General features: G+C 51.2%; 1 protein-coding gene across 1 annotated transcript in view; it reads right to left on the bottom strand.

The window, feature by feature from the left end:
* Positions 1–24,273, bottom strand: part of PLB1 (phospholipase B1) — a 125,319-nt gene that overhangs the window by 5,866 nt on the left and 95,180 nt on the right. The window contains exons 44-56 of the mRNA XM_060116931.1: positions 18,771–18,836; positions 15,674–15,734; positions 14,816–14,874; positions 12,782–12,849; positions 12,557–12,600; positions 12,240–12,339; positions 8,540–8,591; positions 7,517–7,597; positions 6,044–6,109; positions 5,401–5,495; positions 4,133–4,214; positions 3,211–3,309; positions 2,612–2,707 (exon numbers count right to left, since the gene is read on the bottom strand). Coding sequence (XP_059972914.1) covers positions 2,612–2,707; positions 3,211–3,309; positions 4,133–4,214; positions 5,401–5,495; positions 6,044–6,109; positions 7,517–7,597; positions 8,540–8,591; positions 12,240–12,339; positions 12,557–12,600; positions 12,782–12,849; positions 14,816–14,874; positions 15,674–15,734; positions 18,771–18,836 — 969 coding nt within the window. The remainder of the gene's footprint in view (positions 1–2,611; positions 2,708–3,210; positions 3,310–4,132; positions 4,215–5,400; positions 5,496–6,043; positions 6,110–7,516; positions 7,598–8,539; positions 8,592–12,239; positions 12,340–12,556; positions 12,601–12,781; positions 12,850–14,815; positions 14,875–15,673; positions 15,735–18,770; positions 18,837–24,273) is intronic.

Raw genomic sequence — 24,273 nt, 5'->3', positions numbered from 1 at the left:
GGTAGAGGAACAGGCATCAGGAAAGAGGAGAAAAAACTGTTCATAAGAAGACAAAAGAAAAAGGAAGAGTGGACTTCCCTGGTGCTCCAGTGGCTAAGACTCTGAGCTCCCAATGCAGGGGGCCCGGGTTCAATCCCTGGTCAGGGAACTAGATCCCGCGTGCCGCAACTAAGGCCCGGCACAGCCAGATAGATAGATAGGTAAATCCATATTTGAAAAAAAGAAAAGAAAAAAAGGAAGAGAAAAAATTCCCTAGTGCCGTTGGTATTTCTGGCTTTGCGGAAGTCTCTGGATAAGGATGCATAAACTGTCCAGAGAGGAGGGGCAGGAGATGCAACAGTTTCAAGTGTGTTTGTTGCCACAGGGGGGTACTCAGGGTGTCAGCCAAAGCCTGCAGACATTATATCATAGGACTCTAATTACGAGACATGAATTCACTGGTTACACATGTGCTTATCAGGCTGGGAGCAGGGAGGCAGGGTGGTGCTGTGGCCAGGATGCTTGGCAATTAGACCCGTGTTCTAATCCTTGTTCTGCCACTAGCTGGCTGTGTGATCTTGGGCAAATTGTTCCATGTCTCTGTATTTTAGTTACAGAGCATTCTGGCTAGATGACCTCTAAGAGCCTTTCCAGGTCTATCGGGTCATCATTTATTTTATGTCACTTTAGGGGTGAAATTCCAGGAAGAAGACAACCTGAAAAGTTGGCATGATGCTATAGCTTTATATCTGAGATGGTTTTGGAGGAAAACACTGGACCCTGTAATTATTTCCACAAATCATATAGCACAGGATAACATACTCATAGATGATTTTAGGTTTGTTTTGCTTTGCGTTGCTTTGTTTTTGTTTTTTAAATTTGGGTTATGGCTGGGACAGAGGTGGTTGGGGGGCCATGGACAGTCTTGTAGTATCAATAATATGGCTCCATGACAGTGTTCACCTTTTGTCTGTTTTCAGATCTAAATCCCTTCTACTTGCTTTTATGAAATATTAATAATATGGCTCCATGACAGTGTTCACCTTTTGTTTGTTTTCAGATCTAAATCCCTTCTACTTGCTTTTGTGAAACAGAAGCCTCTCACCTGTGTGAATGGGAAGACCTACCGAGCTGTTTTGGAAGAGAAAGGCCAGAACTACATTAAATCATGCAGAATGTGACAAATGGGCCCTGTAATGTTCAAGTCATCAATACGGCCATCGACCCCCCAGGAGACTTGTGGAGGGTCCTGGCACTGAGCAGGCTCAGAATGCCCTGAGGTAGGAAGACATGCCCTGATGGGGATGCTGGGAGGGAAAAGCTAGGGCTTAGCATTCCTGCCCCTCCTTGGAGTCTGTGGATTCCCCCGAGGTCACAGGGGGAGAAATGGACCAGGCAGAGGGATCCAGTCTTTGGGGGGGTGTGGGGAGGGGATTTTAAAAGGAATGAAATTGAGTGACACCTGGACTTCAAAGCAAAAAAGTCTTCAAAAGACACATAACTGCTCTCAGGAATTGTTTTAACTTTGATTTAAAAAACTACCGTGGCGGTAGGGTTGGGAGGGAACTCAAAGGTATTCTGATTGCAATTCTGAGTCCTGGACTGACAGGAGATGACGAAAGTTCCAGGAGGGGGCAGAATGTGGTGTCAACAGGAGGACAACAAAAGCAGAGGAAGGCTGAGTCTGCAATTAAGTACGCCAAGGAGAAAACCTCCTTACGTGCTGTTCTGAGAAGAGGAGGAGGTGGTGTAGCTAAGGAGAAAGACAGTATTGTGAGTCAGCCCCAGTAAGATACTGGCCACGCTGGCGGAGCTGACAGGTGTGGGAATATTTGCACAGTGGTGCCTGGCAGAGCCCCAGCAGGCCTGAAACTGCAATGAAAGGAGCAGGCGTGTGGATTGTTTAGTCACCATGGGAGAAATGAGGGAGCAGGCAGGTTGGGGTGGGGATTGGGTTACCCGCAGAGCCTAGATCAAAAGAAGCCAGTGGGTTGGAAAGGCATTCACTCGCTCCGTGCAAGAGGATACAGCGCTCAGGGTTACTGGTCGAGCTCTGTGCAAACATAGCTGACTGTCCAGTCATGAGTGGCCAGCCGTAAAGGGCAGAGCAAGGCACAAGGCCGGGTTGTCCCTGTGGCCTCTGGGCTATATGTTCATTTCGTAAGGTCCCCTTTTTCCCCATTAGGGCTAGAAGGGTGGCAGCCTGGGAAAACAGGCTGAGTGGCTCTGTTCTTTTTGATGTTTAAAGAAATAATAGTTGGGACTGTGTGGATTATTGTGCTGGGTGCGGTACACACATTATCTCAATCTTCTAAGACCTGTGCCATTTTTGTTGTTTTTGTAGGTGTTGATACAAATGGCCAGAGAGAGATCATTGGCCCAAGGTCACACAGTAAGGGGTTCATGCTGATATGTTCATCCAGTCTATCTGATGACAAAGTTATCCCCCCACAGCACTGGGGCATTACCGAAAGAATAGAATTTGTCTATTCTAGGACAAATACGTGAGCTGCTATTTGGAGCTTTGGGGGGAAGGGAGCCACATCAGCCAGTAGGTTTTTCATTGTGGGAAAGAGTCAGTATCCTCGGGTTGTCCCCTTGACCCAAGCCCACTCGACCCTCAGGCACTGACCATGTTATTCCAGAGAGCGGTGGCCATCTCAGCATGCCCGCGTTCTGAGAAGTGGAAACAGTCCTCGGAGAAGAAGGTGAGGTCAGCGCCCCCTCTCTGTGACCAAAGGCAAGGGGATTATCTTCCTGGGACAAGGGCACTGCTACCCCCCATCCCGTGGCATCCTGGGCATTTCAACTTTCATCCTTTCAACTCTGCGGCCAGTTGGCTCAGATGTTGATGGAGAAATTCCCTGGTTTTGGAATTTTTTTTAAAAAAAATTATAGCCACCTATAGCCCACATCCCTTTTCCTTCAGCATCCCTGCTCCAATGGTTGAAAAAGAATACATCAGGAAGCTTTCCATTTTATCCCAACCCAGCAAATAGCAGGGCCATGTCTGGGGAGCTTGGTCACTGTTAATTTTCACCTTTTCTTTCCAAGTACATCTAAGTTCAAGTTATACTCAGAAAAGGTGGGTGCAGAGGAAAAGCAGAAACAGCAACGCTTTGGGAGCGCTCTTGGAGAGAGATGGTCCAAAAAACCCATGTAGAAAAGGAAGTACATTGCCTAAGATACGGCCTCTGCACATTGCACCTCCCAGACACGCCCTCAACTTACGTCGTTCAGGGGGACAAGAGTGTTTTGGAAGAAAGGCTGCACAACCACGGCGAAGTCCTCACGCTGCACGTACTGGTAGGAGAGCCTGGAGAGGCCACTCTGGGGATGGGGAGAGAGGCTGCTTAACCGCCTGCAAGGCTGGGCAGACGGTCTGTTCCTGTGGCCTTGGGTGGGTCACGTCAGGGGCAAGGGACTCCAAGGAGCCGCTCTAGTGCCTGAGCATCCATTTAGTCTGCACCAGGTGGGGGCGCCACCCGGCTCTGCCTTGACGTCTGCTTGGACCCAAGGCCTCCCCTGCTCTCACTCCATGAAAAGGTGAATTAGAACACGGGGCCTCAGTTCAAACGGGGAGCGTTTCAACACTAGCTCCTCAAAATGCCTGTGACATTGGGGAATGAGCATCCATGGTCTTTGCATTTCTTAAGTGCCAAAAGGTGGACTGTAAAAGGGATAGACTAGCTGTGCTCATCCTCCAGAAGCTTATCATTCATCTGGGAGATGGAAAAATCAAAACCATGTAGGGCTTTAGGGGCAGTGAAGTGCTGACTGAAATTGCCCGGGGGGTGCTTCGTCGGGGGAAGCTTCTCAGAAGAGGTAAGAAGACAAGCCCTGTGCATGAGATGGATACACTGCGGCAAGGGCCAGGGCACGGGCAGGTCAAGGGAGGCACGGCAAGCACAGAGACAGACGTGAGAAGGCAAAGGAGGGAGGAGCCCGAGGGCAGTGAACACAGCCCCTCTCCCCTCCGGGAGCTGAGACGTGGGCGTTCTCCCCAGCTTCCCTTCTGAGCTTCTCACGCCCCACCCCTGCCTTGGTGTCTGATTCACCTGGACACATATTTCAGGGGCTGTGATCTCAGTAGAGCCCTCACTCCAGGAGTAAAGATGGGGGGGGTAGGGAGAAGACGGGGGGACAGGGTCACCTGGAAGTCCCAGTTCACTGTCTTCAGTTCTTGCATCTCCAGGGAGTTCTCCTGGGAGCCTCGGAGGCAGGTGCAGTTGCTCCTGTGAGACAAGGAGTCCTGAGGCTCGGTGCCCCCAGGAGGCTGCCCCCCCCATGGAGGTGTCCCCAAAACACAGCCTTGCTTCCTCTTGGGCCCGGATCACAGACCCATAACTCAGGGGCAGGAGGTCCAGAAGGTGCTTGTTGGGAGAGAAGGTGGAAGGGCTGGTACCAGTGCCCGGGTCTCCTGTGGACAGGCTGCCTGTTCCCCTGGCCGCCTGACTGCTCCTTCCCAGGCATGCAGCTCCTGGGGTTTCTCCAGGAGGGCTGGGGTTTGGGGAAGACTGCCAAGGTGGCCCAGCCTTTCTTCCTCATGTTCCTGAGGCCTCCCTTCTCTACCTTTGGCTGCTTAAGACTCTCCCACAGGGCTCCAGAGTGAGGGGTCTCTTGGGCAGCACTGGCCACTCCATTCGAGAATAGGAACCAGCTGGTCACCTTCCCAGCGAATCCATTTGACCCCAGATAGGACAGGACTCCTCAGCTCCCTGTAGAATCTGCTCCCCCGCTAACAATGGTCACAGGAACTCTGGGCGAACCTCTGGCCTCAGAAGATGGCAACTTCCTGCAGGGTCACAGCTGAGCTTTAATAAATCCCAGCCCCAGCAGAAACTCTTGCACATTGTACCTTAGCTCCAAGCCTGGCTCTCATGGACAGTCCTGTCAAGCACGTTCAAAAAGCTACTATTTCCTGAGCACCTGCCCCACAGCGACCATGTACTTTATTTGCACTTCCGCTAGACCTCACCTCTACCTCCCAAGTGAGGAGTAAGAGGCCCAGAGAGGTTGCGTAGTTCGTACAAGGTCCCACAGCTCCTAAAAGGGCAGAGCCAGGACTTGAGGCCTGATTTGAAAGCGCATTGCCTTGTGCTGCCTCTCAAACGGGAACAAACAACTTGCTGAAGTTGGGGATTGGCATCACAGACAATGTCAGGGGCCCTCACGGGTCATTTGTCTGCCTCACTTTCCAGACAAGCAAACTAGGGTCCAGGGAAATAAAGCGACTTGTGTACAGTAGGCATCCAATAAGGTAGCAGCATTTCTGAATGGTTTTCCAAGCCCCTGGCTAATTGCTGTCGTCTGCTCCCCAGACAAGAAGGTCTGGCTCCGCCTATATCAGTCTCAACCACTGACATCTAAGCCCTGCTCTCCCCAGGTGCCCTCCCCCTGGGGCCACGTACGTCTACTTACTGGGCTGCCAGTGGCATGACACATTTCCCACCTTGGCCCTGGTGCAGGCCAGCCAGCTCCATGACCTCCACCACGTTGACGAAAGCCCTTGGAAGCTGTGGGAAGAAAGGTGGGCTTCAGTAGTCCCCAGGCACTTGGGGGGGGGGCACTGGTTACTGCTGGAAAGAGCTTGGGGGATCATCTACAATCTACTTCCTCCTCCCCAACTCTACCAATAAACTGAGGCCCAGAGAGGGAACGTGCCTTAGATTATCCCGTGGAATCTCCTTTATTGGCCCCACTTCATAGATTGGGAAACCGAGACACAAGGCACTTGCCCAAAGCCACATCGCTAGTAAGCCACAGTACCTGGCTACAGATCAGGCCGATTGGCTCCAGAAGCAAGCTCTTTCTTTGCCACCAAACAGAGGCAGTCGGATCCAGTTAGAATCTTCCCCACAGAGGAAGCTGCTAGGCAGCTGCCTCCCCCACACCATCCCATCCAGGGACCTGCTCACGGGGTGGGGTGGGGGTGGGGTCTGCTTGGCGTGCATCTCACTGAACACAACTCATCTAGATGCACGCAGGGAACAGCCCCTGGGGAGCAGCCTGGTTGCCGCCAGGAAATAGGACCCAGGAGCGTGCTCCCCCTGTGCTGTCTTACCTCCTCATAGAGGACGTCCAGGGCCTGCTGGATGTGCCACACATACTCCCTGGCTGAGTGGGACTCCTGTGAAGAAGCAAGGGGCTCTCCTCAGCTCCTGGGAGGAGGAGAGTGGCCTGAGGCCAGTACAGGAGGGCACTGCATGGGCTGGGAAGCCCAGCCCTTACTGCTGGTGGACACAGTCTCTTGTAAGAAGTCACCCCTTGACCCCTACTAGGTACCATGAACAATCCCCACCCTGCTCCCAGCTCCTCTAACCCAGACCTGTCAGTGCTGGACCCCACTGCCGCTCCAGTCCCATCCGTTCCCCCGCCTCTCCTTCTCCAACCAGGACAGGGCCCCGGGTGGCCATGCTGTCTCTTTCCTCTGGGCTTTGGTCCCTCTGGGCTTTGGTCCGTGCTGGCCCCACTGCCTGGGACCCTTTGCACTGCCTCCCCCTCACTCCCATCCCTGTAACTCAGCTCAAGGGTCTCCTCCTCTGGCCCATCTCCCAACTGGAGGCTGACTTAGCCCCTTCCTAAAACGTAGCTGGAGTTCATCCTGATGGAGGCCCCAGGTCTTTCCACAAAAAGCTGCTCTCAGGATCATAAACCTGACTGCACGAGGACAGGTATTCTGGGGGTCACTTCTGGCTCCCTGGACCCCAATGAGTTCAGGACACAATGGCATTTAAAACCCCATGGGATTGGGTCGCTTCTGCCTCTGGAGTCTGGGCAGGGAGGGAGAAAGGCCCTGGGTGGGGAGAGGCCGGTTCTCAACCAGAATTTGGTCACTGTCTCTGAGCCAAAGGAATGATAAATGCCTTCTCCCCGCCGCCTGTGACTGTCAAATATTCTACCACAACCTCTGAATTATGGAAGCTGCTTTTTTTTTTCTTCTGGCCAAATAAAATATAGCACATCCTCAACTTAGAACAAGATGTATTCCAAAAGTTATTACTTCCCACAGTTTGTAAGTCTGGACATACTTCCCCTTAGAAACACCATTAGGAGCGGGTTGGGGTCCCGGGCCGGCAGAGGTTGGTTAACGCGTGTTGTCCTTGAAGGGGCAGTAAGCCATCGACCAGGACCAGTTCAACTGACTCAACCCTGTTTATGACATTGTTTGATCCTCCCCCTGCACCTCCCCACCACCAAGAGACGCCAAGAAAAGTGGGCAGGGACTCCAAGCAGGTGAGGGTGGGGTTCCCTAGTTATCCACTGGATACCAGAGAACAGTATTTGTGTGCCTAAGAGGGGCCGCCTTGGCAGTGCCTGAAGAGTGGGGACGTCCAGACACTTCTGGAATCAGGGAACCAATGCAGCGGCCACTCAGCAGTGGGAAAGGCAGGCCTCTCCTGGCATGTGTGAGCTGGGGCTTCCCGGGCAGACTCAGGTGCCCAGGAGAGCCGGCCCGTGTGCCTCCCATGAGGGAGGTCCCGGCCCTGGGCCTGGATGGTGACCTTGGCCAGCAGCTCCCCCTCAGGGCCCCTACCTTGTTCTCGCAGTAATGGCACAAATCGTTGGTCCCAATGAAGATGGTGATGAGCTTCCAGTCTTTCTGTAGGTTGATTTCCTGAGGGGACAGAAGATCCCATTAGGCCTTGGTGGGGGGCACGTGCATGTGCCAGACGGCCCCCCAAGTGCCTTTTCCTCTCTTTGTATCACAGTGGAGAGAAGATGCCGAGTGCAGGCTCTCCCGCCCTCACCTTGGTGCTGGGGCAAAGACTCTGCCAGAGAACTGTGTGTGTGTGTGTGTGTGTGTGTGCGTGCGTGCATGCATGCACATGTGTGTGCTCACTCAGTACAGAGGACCTTTTTCCCTTTGAGATCCTCTTAAGAAACTTGCAGTCCAGGAGGAGGTGGTGTGTATTAACCCACCCCTAAAATGGGATCAAAAGGCCTTCAAAGGAGCCGAGGGCACAAGACACATCTAGAAGCAAAAGCCCAGAGCTGGCCTCTCTTCAGGCCTGGGTCCAGGGAGGGGGGTGGAGGAGGAGCCCCGCGTGGACTGAGAGGTGGGAGGGGGACGGGGCGGCCCCCTGAGGAGCCTGCTTTCCACTCAGCGCCGCCATAATAGGAGTCCTCCCAGACGCTGAGTTCCAAGGCATAAACACAGAGTGTTTAAAAAAGTGCTGGTGGGGAGGTTTAGAGGGGCCGGGTTAGCGGGAAGGAGGAAGGATTGGAATGAGCAGCCTATTTTTAGAAGCCAAAGTTTACATAATAGGGCTCTGGAAGCCAGCTCCTGGGTAAAGTGGAAAGCTGCCAGAGGCCGAGGCCCCGCTCACCTCCTGCAGCCGGCCCTGGGGGGTGGGGGGAGGGCCTGGGGAGGGGGGCGGCAGAGACCGGCTGCGTCTTGGTGGCAAGGCCTGCTACTTGTGGCTCGTTTGGCCCCTCTTAAAGAGCAGCCAAGAGCCTGAGCTGCAGTGATACAGAGGGGACTCTTTTAGGGTGGCTGGCACCCACCCCAGCTACAGACAGAGCGCCTTCCAGGGCTGGCCCAGGGTCCTGTACTCACCGGGCTGTTCTTCATTCGCTCCATGAGGTCCTGGGCCTGGGCCGGCATGTCCCTGGAGGGGAGGGAAGAGAAGAGGACATTAGGGCTGGCTCCCGAGGGAGGGCCTGGCAAGTAGATGTTTCAGGAAGAAAAATGTTATATAAAGTTCACTCCTTCAGAATGCATTGAAAGGCTTTCAATTCTCAAGAAATCTCAACCTGTTTAAAAATCAAAGATCTGCCATGGACCTTGGAGCCATAATTGATCCTGACACCCTGCCAAGGGCTAATCTGCATCTCACCACCCCCTTCTGCAGGCCTGGTCCTCTGAAGCCACTTCAGGGGGGATCTGCTCGACCTTCCCACCAGGGACATTCCCTTATATTTCATCCAGCTCTTTCGTTGCAGGATGAAACCGAACTGAGCCTGTTCAGTTCTTATTTGGCTGCCTGTTTTAAAAATAACCTTTTGTATATTTGAAAAAATTCATCGTCCCCAATGATCCCTCCGCTTTCTCCTTTCCAGGCTTCACGACTCCTTTAACCTTTACCTCTAAGTCCCACTCTCTGTTCCTTTAATCCTTTTGTTATTCTTCTCTGTAGTTCCTTTGGATTTCCACACCATTCCCCATCTCCTCACTTCTCCCGCTTGCAACAAAGCAGGATGGGGGAGACGAATATGGACAGGGCTACTTCTTCCTTCACCTCCTGGATACCTGCCATGAACGAGGAAGTGAATGCTTCTGGATAAGAGACAGGTATGTCAATGGAACCTTGCCCAGCAATAAAGGGGAATGAACTAGTGATACACAAAGCAATGGGGATGTACCTCAAAATAATTTTGCTGGGTGGAAGAAGTTAGACAAGAAAAGAGTACATAGCCTGTGGTTCTGTTTCTGTAAAGTTCTAGAAAATTAGAACTAATCTATAGTGATAAGAAAGCAGGTCAGTGGTTACCTGGGGCCCAGGGAGTGGGGAAGAGACAGGAAGGGGCAAAAGGGAGAGATTGATTACAAAGAAATACAGGGAAACTTTTGGAGGTGATGGATATATTTATCATCTTGATTGTGGTAATGGTTTCACAGGTATATGCATATAACAAACTGATCAAATTGTACACTTTTAATATGTACAGTGTACTCACCAATTATGCCTCAATAAACTGTTACTTAAAAAAAGATATGTATGTGAGAAGGGATACAGCCAGTGGAGGCTTCCATGAAACAAATCATAAAAGCAGTAACTGGTACAGAATGGGCATTTTAAATCTTTGCATGTCCACAATGAGCTGGGCATGTGGCCAAGCGTACATGGTACCATCCCTGCCATGTTTCTCATTAATACATTCAGGACCGTATCTCATATGCTACTGCTATTGATGCGTGTGTCAGAAAGCTATAAAGAAAGCCTGTCCTGGTTAAAGGTGACCACAGAAATCCCTGTAACCTTTTAAGAGGTTCAAGATATGAATAGGGGAATCCATGGGCGATAAGCCCTCCAGAGCACTAGGGGAAGTCAGGAATGCCCTCTTCTCCCCTCTTCCCAGCCATGTTCTTCCCATGCTTCAGGCTCAGCGCAAGCCCTACCTCCCCCATGGGCCTTCTCTAGGGGCTTGTTTATCCACACCTCCTCTGTTTCCTTTTTCAGTCTTGATGTGAAGAGCCGTGCTCTGGGAGTTACAGGACCAGGAGTCCCCTTCCAGCTCTGCTACCAATGTGCTGTGGAGCTCACCCAAGTTACTGGATCCTACTAGCCTTGAATTTTTTCATCTTTTAAACAAAGAGCCAAGACTACATGACTTCTGGGGTCCCTTCTGGGTCTACAGCTGTTTGTATTTAGCCTGCCCGGTTCACATTTTATACCTTTCTATTCTCTTAGTTGTGCTCCAAAGAACAAAATCATTTCAGTCTGCAACATTGCCATTACACAACATTGTTTTGTTTTCAAAAAATTATATCCTGTTGGTTCAGGCTTCTTAACTAGAAAGCAAGCTCTTTATAGGAAGGCAGTTCACTTTTTGATTCTTTTGTATCTTTTAGTAACCATCTGGGGCTCAGTCCTTCCCAGCTGTTCAGTGAATTCTTGCTTATTGATGGATGGAAAGGAAGTTCGATCTTGAATAAAACTTTGAAACAAAATACTCTAATAATGACAAACTTTTTTTGCATACATATTATATACTGTACTAAGTGCCTTCCATGGGTGATTGGTCTCATTTAATCCTTGTGACAACTCTGAGAAATAGGTACTATTATTATTCTCATTTATAGATGGGAAAACTCAGAGATACTAAGTGACTTGCCCAAGGTCACACAGCCAGCAAGTCTGGGAGCTGGGATATGGACATAGATGGTCTGACCTCAGGTCTCATTATCCTGGCTGCTCTGCTGTGGTATTTATCTTTCTCTGTAGGTGAACTCATCCTTACCCACACCGTGCTAAATGGCACAGTGCAGATAAGGGAGATGCACAGAACAGTTCTCCAAACTTGCTTACTTCAGCTGACTAATGGCTCGCTCCCCTTTCCCCTAACACGGGACCGCAGAGATACGAACAAGAAGCTGCATATCTCGGCTACTTCCCCTGACACGCTTCCCCAGGCACTCTAGGTGCCTGATGGAGACACCAAGCAGCAGTGAAATAGAAAAAGCAGTTTAAGAGAAGTGAAGCAGGAAAGGGGAAAGGGGCTTGAATGTCAACAGACTAAGGAATCAATTCCTGGTTAATGAAGCCTGGGCTCTAAAAAAATAATAATAAAAAGATAATAATAATGGTAATACCAGCAACTAGAGGTTGATATTATGGCCCCATGAAGCCCAATTTTTTGCAGAAAATAATTCTTCCTGCTTATGATGTTGAGGACCTGACATCGCTTCCTGTGGCTCAGAGGCTCAAAGCGAGCGTGGGGCCCTCCTTACCACGTCTGAAAGGAACTTGCCCTGTAAACAGGGTGAGTCAAGCCGGTTCTGTTTCCCTGGTGATCTGAGTGCAGCAAACCTTCTACAAAGCAAAGATCCAGCACACTCTGTGCAGAAAATCAATGAACTCCGTCAGGCGTTTCAACTTTAATTATCTGGGTTGTTGTCAACCACAGAAATCCAAGTGAAAACAAACAACTGCCATGTTGTTTTGAGGGCCCTACCATCTAACTCCCTAGTGTCAAAATACGGCTTTTTCAGAGTCAAGGGCTGGAGGTTCAGAGGCAAGGGAGAAGGGAAGGGCGGCCGGCCGTGAGGTCCTGCTCTGTGTCCCCAAGGTGAGAGTCGTCACCTGCACATTCGACCCCAGCCTCCTCTGGGCTGGGAGGTCAGCTGGAATCAGCAGGAGGGCACCCTGCGCCCTGGCCGCATGCCTCCTGTCCAGCCACCCTCAAGGGCTTCTCCCCACTGCCCTGAGAGGTGCTAACAGCGCAGTGGGCAGAGCAAAGGCTCTGATTCAGCCTGGTCTGATCCTGGCTCCTCTGGTCACTCGCTCTGATAACCTTGGGCCACTCAGGAAACGGTCTAAGCCTCTGTGTCCTCACGCTAGTACCCATCTTGAAGGGTGTAAGGATTACAGGAGATAATCCACGTGAGGGGGCAGCTAAGGGCCGGGCAGCAGAGGTGCTCCGTGCACCACGGCTTACTGTCCGTCTGTGGGCCCCGGTCCCAGACACTACCCTTCTCTGTCCCCGATCTCTCAGCCTTGCCCTCCTCTGTCCCTCCAGTACCCACGTCCACTCACCGAGCTCTGGCCCCTTCCACTGCTGCATTCAGCCCGGCCGTCTCCTCCTGGGTGCCGGTGGAGAAGCCGAAGATTTTGGGGTTGAACTTCTTCAGAATGTCTTTGAAGAGGGAAGGAGCAGAGAGCACAGGTGAGAGGGAGATGGACGTGCAGTGTTGGGGCACAGGTGTGGGCAGGACGCTTCTGGGTCTTTTCAGGGCAGGCTGACTTCTCTCCTTACAGACAACCTTCTCTTCCCTCCCTCAGGGGAAGGGCCCTGGCCTCAGGGAGGGGTTGTTACGGCCACAGTGATGGTGCCTCTCTGTGTTGCTACTTACTGGGCAGTGTGGTGTGGGTCCCCAAGTCGCCGTCCCCTCCAATGCTGGGGAAGAGAAAGCACATTTGTTAAAATCACAGGTCATCATATTTCTGAGTCAGAACCAGACAGTCTGCCCTGGGGCAGGATTCTCGAGTACCCGGCCTCATCTCTCGAGGGGTGACAGGGAAACACACCACCCACACTTCTGTGGGGAGCGTCAGAGATGAGTGGAGAACACCCTCACCTCCAGGAGAGTCCCCTCCAGGATGTGGGGAGGTCACTGGAGTTGCTGGGTCGGGCTCCCACCGCTGTCTGAAAGGCAAAGAGAAGGCTCTAGAGCTGGGCTGGGTCGGGTGCCGGCTGGGGGCACAGGGGAGGGGCCCTCTTGCCCTGGTGTAGCAGCTGGGGCCTGGATTTACCTTTTCTGAAAATGGTACCAGCTTTTCCCCAGGCCACTTAATCTCGGAGTCGTCCTGACTTCCCGATCTTCCACACACGACCGGTAACCAAGTTGTGGAAGAAGCAAGATTCTTCCTCCCTACCCTCTCTAGCTTGCAGCCCTTTCTTCGTGTTCCCTTTGCCATATTTCCAGTTGAGACTCTCATCTCCTCACCGCGGACAGCTCTGGCCTCCACCTGACCCCACGGTCTCCAGCGTCTCTTCCCATCTCACGGGGCTGCCCACCTGCTCTGCCAAGCACACCTGTTCCTTCACGCCTCTCCCCGACTCTGACCTTTCAGTGGGTCTCTCTTACTCACAGGGTCAGAGCCAAACCCCTTCACCAACATTCGGAGCTCACCATGACCTGGTGTCCACTTTCCTTTCCTTGTTCACCGCCTCCTTCCCTGTCCACACAACCTTCAGGTCTAAATAAGTTGATCTGAAGCATGAGGGCCTTGGACCAGCCTACTACCAGCCACTCCATCCTTTCTGGGAATGCTCAAGTGCCTCCTTTCCAGCCATTAAGTCTCCAGTTCATTCTCTAACACCTTTGTCAATTTCTGCCTCCTCCATAACGCTTTTTCTAAAGGCCTTATTTTTTAAATAAATGTTTATTGGAGTATAGTTGCTTTCTAAAGGCCCTATCTTAAAAAAAGAGAGTATTCCTCTTTAAAAATTACAAAAGTAATATGCATTCACTATAACCAGTGAAATGATACAAAGATGTTTTAATTAATAATTTACCCCTACTTTAATCACCCTGCCTCCTGCTCCGGGTTCTACATCCCCTCCCTCCTCACCCCTTACCCTCACATACACACTACCAGAATCAACTAATGGTTAAGAGCCTGGTGTGTATCCTTCCTTCCACAGCTTTCCTCACGTTCATTCCAAAATTAAAACACACTCACACACATCTGGAGAAGTTGTTCTTTACTGAAATGTATACCTGATTTCACAAATCCTGTTTGTCCCCTATATGATTACATACCTCCTTCTGTGTAAGTTTTTTTTTATTTCCCCAGCTGGACAAGTTTCTAGAAGGTTAAGACTACATCTCATACTTATTTTCCCTCTGAATTGCTAGCAGAGTGTCTCATACACAGACAATAGCTAAATAGTTGGCCAATCCAATTCCTTTAGTGAAACTGTGCTATGTGCAGGTATTGGGCCCCCTCTGCCCCCATGAACACATCTTTAAATGGGGTGAGCGGGTGCTGGGCAGTGTGTGGGTAAGACCCACCACCCTAGGAGTCTGGGTGAAGGAAGGAAGGAAGGAGCCTGCCCTGGTAAAGGCAGGCAGACTTGGATAAGTACCTTAACACAGGGGTCCCCAACCCCTGGGCCTCGGACCAGTACTGGTCCGAAGCCTGTTAGGAGCTGGGCCGCACTGCAGGAGTTGAGGGGCGGGCAAGCGAGCGAAGCTTCATCTGCGATTCTCCACCACTACTCATCGCACACGTTACCCCCGAACCCATCCCCTGCCCCCCTCCCCCACCCGTGGAAAAACTGTCTTCCACGACACCTGTCCCTGGTGCCAGAAAGGTTGGGGACCGCTGCCTTAACACACGCAGATGAAATGCTTGGGAACAGTGGGGAAGGGGGGTGGACGGCTTCTATCAGGGGATGGAGGGGATGCCCCGTGGAAGAGGTGGTATTGAGCCAGGCTGTGGAAGGGCGGAGGGGAGGGCATTCTCGATTGCCTGGTGGTGTTTTGTGGCTGCCTGGCTATGTTTCATTGCCGGACACAGGTATGTTCTCAGCTAAATGCTGAACACAGAGCTGATGTGGAGGAAGAGTTGATTCCGCACAGGGCCTGGCCCAGCTCAGTACTCACAGTCAGCGAGTCACCCAGGGCAGCCACCACTTTGATATCCGCTGGTCGGAGCTCATGGACTAGGGAGACAGGAAGAAAGACGGATGGTCAGTGGAGGTCTTCCTTTGAAACTATTAACTTGGCGGAGTCTGAGATTCTGTTCTTATCCCACAGGTTCCCATTAAACTTATTTCCAGGGCTTCCCTGGTGGCGCAGTGGTTGAGAGTCCGCCTGCCGATGCAGGGGACACGGGTTCGTGCCCCGGTCTGGGAAGATCCCACATGCCGCGGAGCGGCTAGGACCGTGAGCCATGGCCGCTGAGCCTGCGTGTCCGGAGCCTGTGCTCCGCAACGGGAGAGGCCACAACAGTGAGAGGCCCGCGTACCACAAAAAAAACCAAAACCAAAACCAAAACAAAAAACTTATTTCCAGCCTAAGGCTTTAGAAAATTTGTATTTTCCATCTATTCAGAGCAACTAAGGCACTGAAGGTAATGGGCTTGACGGCTCTTATCCATCCTGAGAGGAGCCCAATTCTCACTGGAGTGGTCCAGGAAAGTTCCAGCTGGGTGGGGGGTGGGTGGGTCATGAGCACAGGTAGAGAGGACCCCAATCCCTGACTATACCTACCTCACTGGGCAGGGAGGTCTGAAAGGCTGCCATTGGGACTAAGCTGAGAGGAGAAGTGTGGTTTGTGGAGAGCCTGGGAGCCCAGCAGTGCTGCAGCCTAGCTTGTCATGGGCTACCCGGGATCAAGGTCTGCACTGCATGGGAATCAGCAAGACCTGCTCAAGGCTCCCAGGTGTGTTTGTAGGTTCTCCCAACAACCTGACACTTAGCCAGGCCCTTGACTGAAGGGGGTGATGATGTGTATACTCACCTGACGTGGGGACACTGTTGGAAGGATTCCACTCCTCACACAGGAAGTCACTGCCCCAGTTCTAAATCAATAGGCGGAAAGACACAACGCCCGACACTCACTGTGCAGGAAGGTTAGCTTCAGCCCAGGAAGAACTAGCTAAGGAATTCTTGGTGGAGGCTGGAATTATGTTACTGTAGGGGATCGTGTGAGGCTAGAGCTGTGAGTTGTGGATGGAGTGAGAGGGGAATCAGAGGGGAGAAAATAGGTCTCTCCCCACCCACCATGCACAAAACACATGATGTGTGGACACACTCATGCACACCCAGTCTTTCCCACCTCAACTTATCTACACCCTTAAATGGAGCCCACAGTCATCCAAAGCAGGGGAGAAAACAGTGAAGGTGTGCAACAGGTGGTCTCCCAAAGGAACACAGACTTGGATGCCTAATAAGAGGCTCCATGTGGGTTTTGGTGGTGTCGTTTAACATGAAACTAATGGACACTAATTACAATGCTAGGACCAAAACAATAACTACAATATATTTAGGACAGTAATGTGAAATTTTTACCACTGCAAAGTTTCTGCTTTCTGCATATCATTTCTGAATACGTGCATATCATTTCTTTTGGCGTATTTAACTTAATAGCCAACCAATTCCTTGAATGTATATAAATTAATGTCTATAACCTGGATACCTTCAGTCCAATTCTCTTGTCTCTGGAATATAGGGCACACTTGCCAGGCGCTGGAGGAGGGGATGGGGAGGGAAGCAGAGGGCGCAGAAGTTGGGGGAAAGATAGAGTCCCTTCCCTAGTGCAGACACTTGCACGTGCCCAGAGGGGCCTGAGGGACAAGCCCAGGAGGACTGAGTGCACAGTAGGGCTCCACACACAGGTGTTGTCCAGTTGACTGATTCTCTAGGCGTGTGGTTGCCAAAGGCTTTGGAAGCTTGTCTCTTTCATTTGGTCAGATGATGAGGAAGACATGCCTTGTTAAAACACTCCTCTCACAGGGAGCAAGAATGAAACTTCCTTTAAATATTAGTTGCTTAATCTGATGTAATTTAGTTTATTCCAAGGAACTGCTCAGTTCACACGGATGGAGTCCTTCTGTGTGGGAGTTCTACTGAAATCAAGAACACATTTGTGCGCAGATGACAAATATCCGGGGAAGATGCAATTTAAAAAAATTCTATAGCCGTGAGCACTTTAGAAACATCTCAGAGAACTGGTGAGCCAGAGACAAGCCCACCCCATGCAGATGGACAGACCCAGGTTGGAAATGGAGCACTCTCATCTGTCCCAAGGGAAGAACTGTACTTGGCACCCTACGCCAGGGCACCCGGATCCCCTGCGGGTCTTGTTCAATGCAGATCCTGAGACAGCAGGGCTGGGGTGCTGCCTAAGACTCTGCATTTCTAACAAGTTCTCAAGTAATGTTGCTGTTGCCTGTCTGTGGCTAATTTAAATAGCAAGGTATTTAAAAAAAAAGAAACAAATCCCACCCCTTTCTAGGCCTGGGTTTTTAACTCTTCCAGGAACAGAAGCAAAGACACATGAGACTAAGATCCAAGAGGACAAAACCAGAACCACTGTATTCACCAGTGTATACCCAGCACTTTGCACAGTGCCTATGCCATCTAGGCATCCAATAAATATACGCATGTTAGATAAATCAATCAATGCCCAACTGACAAGATGTAGCTGACATTTAAACTCTAATGGATTTTGTCAGTGGTTGGCCTGGGACACGCCTCTGTTGGGCTAACGTGAGCCTGAGCTTCAGCTGGCTTATAAAAGGTCTTTCCTCAATCACTCCTGCTGCTCCAGAATCCATTTTCCACACTAGTCAGGGAGTCTTTAAAAAGGTGAAATAGATTACATCACCTTCTCCTAGAACCTCCGACAGTTTCCCACAGCGCTCCACCTGAAGTCCAACCTTCTTTCTTAGGGATTCAAATTCTGTGTGATCGGTCCCTCAATAAACCCTCTGGTCTCATGACCTACTCTCTACCTCATTCACACGCCCACAGCCACACTGACTTCTTTCTCTCATCAAATACACCCAACTCAGCCCCACTTCTGAGCCTTTGCACTTCCTGGTCCTGCCTGGGACTCTGGCTCTGGCTCTCCAGATAGCCGGTGTCTTTTCATCATACACATCCCAGCTCAAATCTCTCCTCCTCAGAGAGGCCTGATGTGGTCTGCACAGCTCATCAGAACATGCCACCCTCCCTGCCCCATCTCACTTTCCTGCATCAACTTCCTCAGAGCTGTCTTCACTATCTGAAATGATTGTGCTTAGCTGTCTACTGGATGCCTCCTCCGGTAGACTGTAAGCTCCATGAGGGGTGGGACCCATCTGTCTGGTCCACTGCTCTTCCTGAATCAGTGTCTGATACATAGTAGGTGCCCAGTCTGGAATGACCTCTAACTCCTGAGGGCAGGACCACGTGGACACTTCTCTGAACGCCCTCCGGCCCCTCACACAAGACTGGACAAACCATAGGTGCTCATCCAACACTGGTGGTTGACCCCTCGATCTGGTGGCCAACACAAGTAAGTGGCCTGGACCAGGCCGGTCCTGCAAGGCCTGGTGTGGTTCAGGATCCTTCAGGCCATCTTTGCAGTAGCTGTCCCTAAAGCCATGGGCCCTGAATCCTCAGAGCTAGAATGATCGACTTGAACCAAACAAGCCCTGGAGACCCACCTGCATATGTGTCAGCTTCCTGTTGGGCCCAGCCCCCAGAACTGAGGTTCTTCCCACTCAACTACAGGAAATTGACAGTGCATCATACCCACCACCTCCCCCTCATCTCTTCTTGAAAGGCTGAGCTGCCTGATCAGAAATGATGTTTGTGCAAAGGTCAAAGAAAACTGATCCATAGGCGCTTCCTCTAGTTGGTTGCTGACATCACGTAAACACTTGAGAACATGTTAGGACAATCCTGGGACTTTGTGGTTCAGGAGCCTTTTCTTCACATTCCAATTTCCAGTATGTAAGAGGGGTACGTTTCTGATTAAGCTAACTTTCCGAAACCCACACCATGCCCTGAGTCGCCGGGAGGTGGAAATGGTTTGTCCCTGAGAGAGACAGACGTGCGTCAGGGGTTACCTCAATGGATGGCTTGGTGGGGTATGTGTAGTTACTGTTCCGGGGGGTTCTCAGGAAGGGTTCATTCTAAGAGAGAAAGAAACCACAGGGAGAGGTTATATGACAGCCTGGAATATTGCTTAGGAAACATTAAGTACTAACAGTCCTGTCCTGTAGATTTGTTTAACATGATCTTCTGCATTTAAATAGAAAGAACCGTACAAACATAATTTCATTCATTCCCTAGAGGGTTTTACATAACAGCTTTGACAAAGGATGCATAATAAACGGCCTAAAAAGGGTTCCATACATGTTCTATTCAGGGTTCTGCGCTTTTGTTTTCACCCTGACAATTGAACATCTCCCTAATCCTCAGAATGATTTTCTTTCCTTTGTCATTTCTCTGGCAAGAGATTCACATTATAGCACTTTTTTCTTCACCAAAAAGTGTTATGATCATCAATGTATTTTAATATCTGTTGCTATTGTTATTATTTTGCCTCCTTTGAATTATGTATCTTACCCCCTTCGGGTTGGCTTCACATACTCTGGTTGTGTTTTTTTCTCGTGAAACAGCCTCTTCATTCCCTGCTCGCCTATTTATTTTACAGTCAGTTTCAAACAAGCCCAGTCAAGAATCCAGGTCTATTCAGTTGTGGGTGATAAGTTAGTCGAAGAAGGAAGTAGACAAAGGAGAAACGGGGGAAAGCAGGTAATGAGAAAATGTGAAAATGACAGTGAAGCAAGAAGAAGTTCATAAGCCAGAGATCAGGCCAAACAGCCCAGGGCTGTCAGCACCTTCACAAGACGTGCTGAGTGGCGTAGAAGGGCCATGGTCTGAAAATTGGGGAATAACATGGGATTAAGTAGGAAGGACCGGAATGCTGGAGACGAGGTCCTTGCAGATCCGAACCAGGGGTTGAAAGCTGAGGCCCATCTGCTCTATTTTGGCCTGAAAGCTGCTTAAAAAGGAAGAGGAGGAAAGGAAGGGAGAGGAGAGAAGACCACGACTCTGAATGCTTCCAGAAGAGGTGCGTGCCCTTCACTACCGGCCCTACCACCTCCTCTTGTCCCAGACCTGATCCCGTCCACACAATTGTGTTCCTGCCTGGCACTGCCTCTGAGTTTGCAACGCCTGGATGCCCCCACCTTACAGATGAGGAACGACTGAGGGGCAGAGTGGAGGCGGGACCTGCTCCACGTGGAGAGCAGGCAGTGAGTGCAGAGCCGGGCCCGACCCGTCAAGCCTCCTGACCAGCAGCGGCCTCCTTCCATTCCTCACGGGGAATTCCTCCTGATCACGGGGATCAGGTCCGAGAAAGACCCTGCTGGTCAGACAGAAGGATGAGGAAGAGAAGGTCTCAGCAGTCACCTTGGAGGATGAAATCTATGTACATAAAAGCCCTCAGCACAGACCTTGGCTCCCTGGGCAGTGCACGTCTCTCCTAACCTCTGAGTCTCGGCATTCCTAGCTGAAACACGATTCAGAGGGGCACTCAGGGCCAAGGGCAAGAAGTGTGCCCTGGACCATCTGCAACACTGCAAGGAGAGAGAGCTGACAATGGCACGTCGCCCCGGCTAACAAGGCTTGTCTCTGACCAATGCTATTCAGTGTCCCCCGAGCTTCACCATCACACGAGGGCACTCTGGGAGCATCCTATAAATAAATGACCCACCTTTGTAGAGCCCCATGTGTTCAGAGCTCTGTTCTAGGTGCCAGAATGAGGGGAGGATACAGAGGCTTACAACCCAGTCAGGCAGAGAACATGAGAAGCATCAGGCAGCAAAGCGTCAGAGGATAGTGTGTCAAGTGCAGTAGCTGCTGAGGAACGGTTGCAAGATCTGGGAATGTGTGGTCCTCAAAGACGAGACTCACTGGGAGGGGGGTCACTCATTATCGTTCTCTCCCCACTTCACGGGAGCCCCGATTGGGCACAGGGCCTGGGGGCTGAAGCTAGTCTCAGAGGGCAAAGACGCCCCCTGCCCTTCCAGACATGCTTCAAATCAAAGTGGAGCGTCTATTTCATCACATGATCCAACGGTAGAGGGAGGGGTCAGAGAGGGGAGACTGAACTAAGGCATCAGGGAGACACTGGAATGCAGTGGGGGGTGAGGCCAGAACAGGAACAATGAGAACAGGTCCAGGACAGGGGCGGACAGGCGGCCTGGGTGCCTTGGGCCTGTTTTACTGCCCGTTGACCGCACTGTGTCTGCATGAGTCAGACTGGGTTAAAGGCCTGGCGCTGAGCAGAGGGAAGAGGGAGCCCATTAGTCCACTGGCTCTCCTAGGCTAGGTTGATACCACCAGTAAGTAGAAAGCTAAGCCTGTTGAAGGCCAGCACAAGGAAATGTTCTCCTAGTCAGAGCTGTGCAAAGATGGTGTGGCCTGCCGGTGGGCACAGCCCGGACAGCCACCTGATGTGAGTCAGCCACGTGAGTCAGTGGCTTCGGGAAAAGGTCATGTTTATCTTGGCAGCGTTACTAGGTGTAAAGTTCCGTGAAGGAGAGCTGGTTTTCTTCTGTTCTGTGCTGCTCGGACCAAACCAGGTGTGTACTGTCAGGGACGGGCACCAACTTCAGGGGGGGGCCACGTTCCAAGGAGACATACCTACTACGTGAGGCAGGGTTTGGGACACTCGCCTGCGATAAATAATTGAGGAAACTGAGGAGAAGACCAAGGGGAGGGTGGTAGTGGTAGAAGAGAGGAGGACTTAACAGCAGCACATGGAACACCCTCTGACACTTCTGGCCCACCCCATCCCATCCTCCCATATTATTATCCCATCCCCCCATATTATTATCCCATCCCCCCACCCCATCCCGTCCTCCCATATTATTATCCCATCCCCCCACCCCATCCCATCCTCCCATCCTATCCCAGACCATCATCCCATCCCAACGCGACCTACTAGGCTGATTTTACAACCTGTCAACAGGTAGCCACTTGGCTCTTAGAAAGCACTGCCTTGAGAGTGTAGAAGTTTAAGTGGAGGCCATAGCCTCTAGTTGCCTTGGGAGGGATGCGGGAGAATAATTCAATTATTATATGAGAGATTGGAGTCCACAGGACTCCAAGGCCCTCTGCACTGAGATCCTAAGGTTATAAAATTCTCTGTTGCTCTATGATGGGAAGCATCAGGTGACCTTTAACCCACAAAGTGATGAGGACCTGAACTGGGGTGGTGGCAGTGGGAACGGAAAGGGTGCCAGCGGGAAAAGCACTAGGCAGAATCCTATCAGAGAGCGTGCCTGACGTTTCACACCTGCAGAACTGTGACAGCCACAACAATATGGACAGAAATAGGAAGTCCTATGGATCAGAGAGTTTGGGAAGACAACTATTTCGTTCCTATTTGTACGTTGTTACTCAAACATTATTTTTTGAACGAATATGTTGAGTTTGAGATGATGAGGAGGTCAGGGCAGGAATGGGAGATTTAGAAGTCCAAAGCCTTCAAAAGATCATAGACCCCATATGTAATTCAAACTAGAAACACTGCTAAACAATAAAGTAAGTATAAGGGAATCCAACAAACCTCAGCTTTTTCTCAAGATGAAAGACTAGATGAAATATCACTGGAAATTATTTCAGTTTGTCTCTCCGTGTTTCCCCCTGGTTCCCCCATTTTGTGGGTACCCTGATCATATGTTTAATCTGCCTTCTGGGTAAGTTTACACCATAGAGGGCAACCAAGGGGAAAGATCTCTTAAGGGTTAGAAATAGAGCTCAAGTTTGGGGAAAAAAGTAAGAAATGACGACGCAGGTTGGGGGATCCTAGGCAAAGAAATTTAATGGGAAACCCTGGAAATGGACAGATCTCAGAGTGCGGGGACCTAAAGAAAGAGAAAAGAGAATAGGGCTGAGACATGGAAGTTGGAGAATGTCCACATTTTCCATGCCGGGAGAAAGGAAGGAGGGTCATTAAAAGAGATGGCGGGGGCGGGGGGGGGGGGGTAGACACTAGAAAAACAGAACAATCCAGGTGGTTTTACATCTACAAATGCAAGGAGGAATAAATTCACGGAGGAGGTGGCTAACTCTGACAAACGCTTCTAGAGAGGGCAAGAAAAATAAGACCTGAAAAAGGACCCTGCTCATCTTTGGCTGATTTCTTCAAAGCTTGAGGAGGAGCCACAGCCAGCTGCCCTGGGTTAGGGAAGGAGCGGGCAGAGGCCATGAAGGCAGGACGGGGACAACACAGTCCACAGAGCAACTGGTCAAAAGTTGGCCGTAAAATCCTGTGCGCAACCTTCAAGTCTAACAGAAATCCATGGAACACTGTTAAGTGCCTGGCCTGGCTGGGCAGAATGCACTTGCAGTTGATTGGGGCTGGGGGAGGAGCAGGCAGGAAGCTGAGAGAGCTCCCCATGCTTGCGTCCATCCCTGCCCCCTCCTCCCTGCTGGGTCCTGCCTGTTGCCTCTATGTTTAGACTCAGCTGGGATTAAAATATGTGCTGCCTGGCCCCTGTCAGCTCACACTGAGTTGCTGGTGGACTTTTATATAGCTCCAAGGCACATGGGAGGGAGCAGATGGGACCTGAGGAATGCAGAATTCTACGTTGCCTGGTGTGGTGAAGTTGGGCTGGCCAACAGATGGATCCTTTTTGGAATGTGCTCTGGGGTTGCCTGGCAACCGCTTCCCCCAGGCTGGGCTTCTACGGTTCCAGGAGGCTGGATTTGCTCTCCTCTGCTCACCAGTGGCTCAGTCAGGTTCTGTCCAGGAGGAGAAGTGGAGCCCAATGTGGCTTGAGATTCTGGGTGAAGCAGCAGCCTTTTGGGGCTCCTTGCCTGGTCTGGGACTTTGAAGCCTATGGTGACAGGGCTCTACCTGCCCCAGTGCCTAGGCTCCAACCTGGTACTTAACAGATATTTGTGAGGAGGAGAGCAAATGACGGCTCCCTGGAATGGGTTGTTATTACTTTTACTGTTTAATGGAAGGGGAATTGGCAGATTGGAGAGGGTTTTCCATGGCTGATGTTCAGTATGGCCATATGGGTTGTTAAAATATTGAAATACTTACCCCCGTATGGCTTACAGCCACTGCTCTGAGTCCCTGAATGCCCCCACTACCCAGGTTGCCTGGCCCCTCCCCCAGAACCCACTGTACATGGATCTAGCAATTACACGGTTTACACCTGGCACAGAAGGGCCCTCTCGGACCTTGCCCACTTTGCACTGATTATTACACCTTTTGACCATCTCCTTTGCTCCAAGCCCTGGACCCAGCATCTGAGCCCTCTGCTACCACTGCCTTCACTCCTGAATCCCTTCTCCTCACCCTCCCGATGAAGCTGATGGTACACAAGGCTGAGCCTGGGCCTGAGACTGGGGTGGGGAAGGCAGCAGACAGGGAGGGGTATACCAGGCAGGGCTGCCCACTGTCTCTGGAGCCCTGGCAGACACACGGGGGAGCTGCAGGTCCTCTCCCTGCTCAGCTGGGAGGGTGGGAGAGGGCGAAGCAGCCCGACCCAGGTGGGAAACCCAGCCTCCCAGACTGGGCCAGGCTCTCCTGCTTTTGTTGCC

Source organism: Mesoplodon densirostris, chromosome 14 (genome assembly GCF_025265405.1).
Source record: "Mesoplodon densirostris isolate mMesDen1 chromosome 14, mMesDen1 primary haplotype, whole genome shotgun sequence".
In the NCBI taxonomy this organism is placed as follows: domain Eukaryota; kingdom Metazoa; phylum Chordata; class Mammalia; order Artiodactyla; family Ziphiidae; genus Mesoplodon; species Mesoplodon densirostris.
The sequence above is the reverse complement of the archived record's forward strand: the minus strand, read 5'-3'. Positions and strand labels throughout refer to the sequence as shown.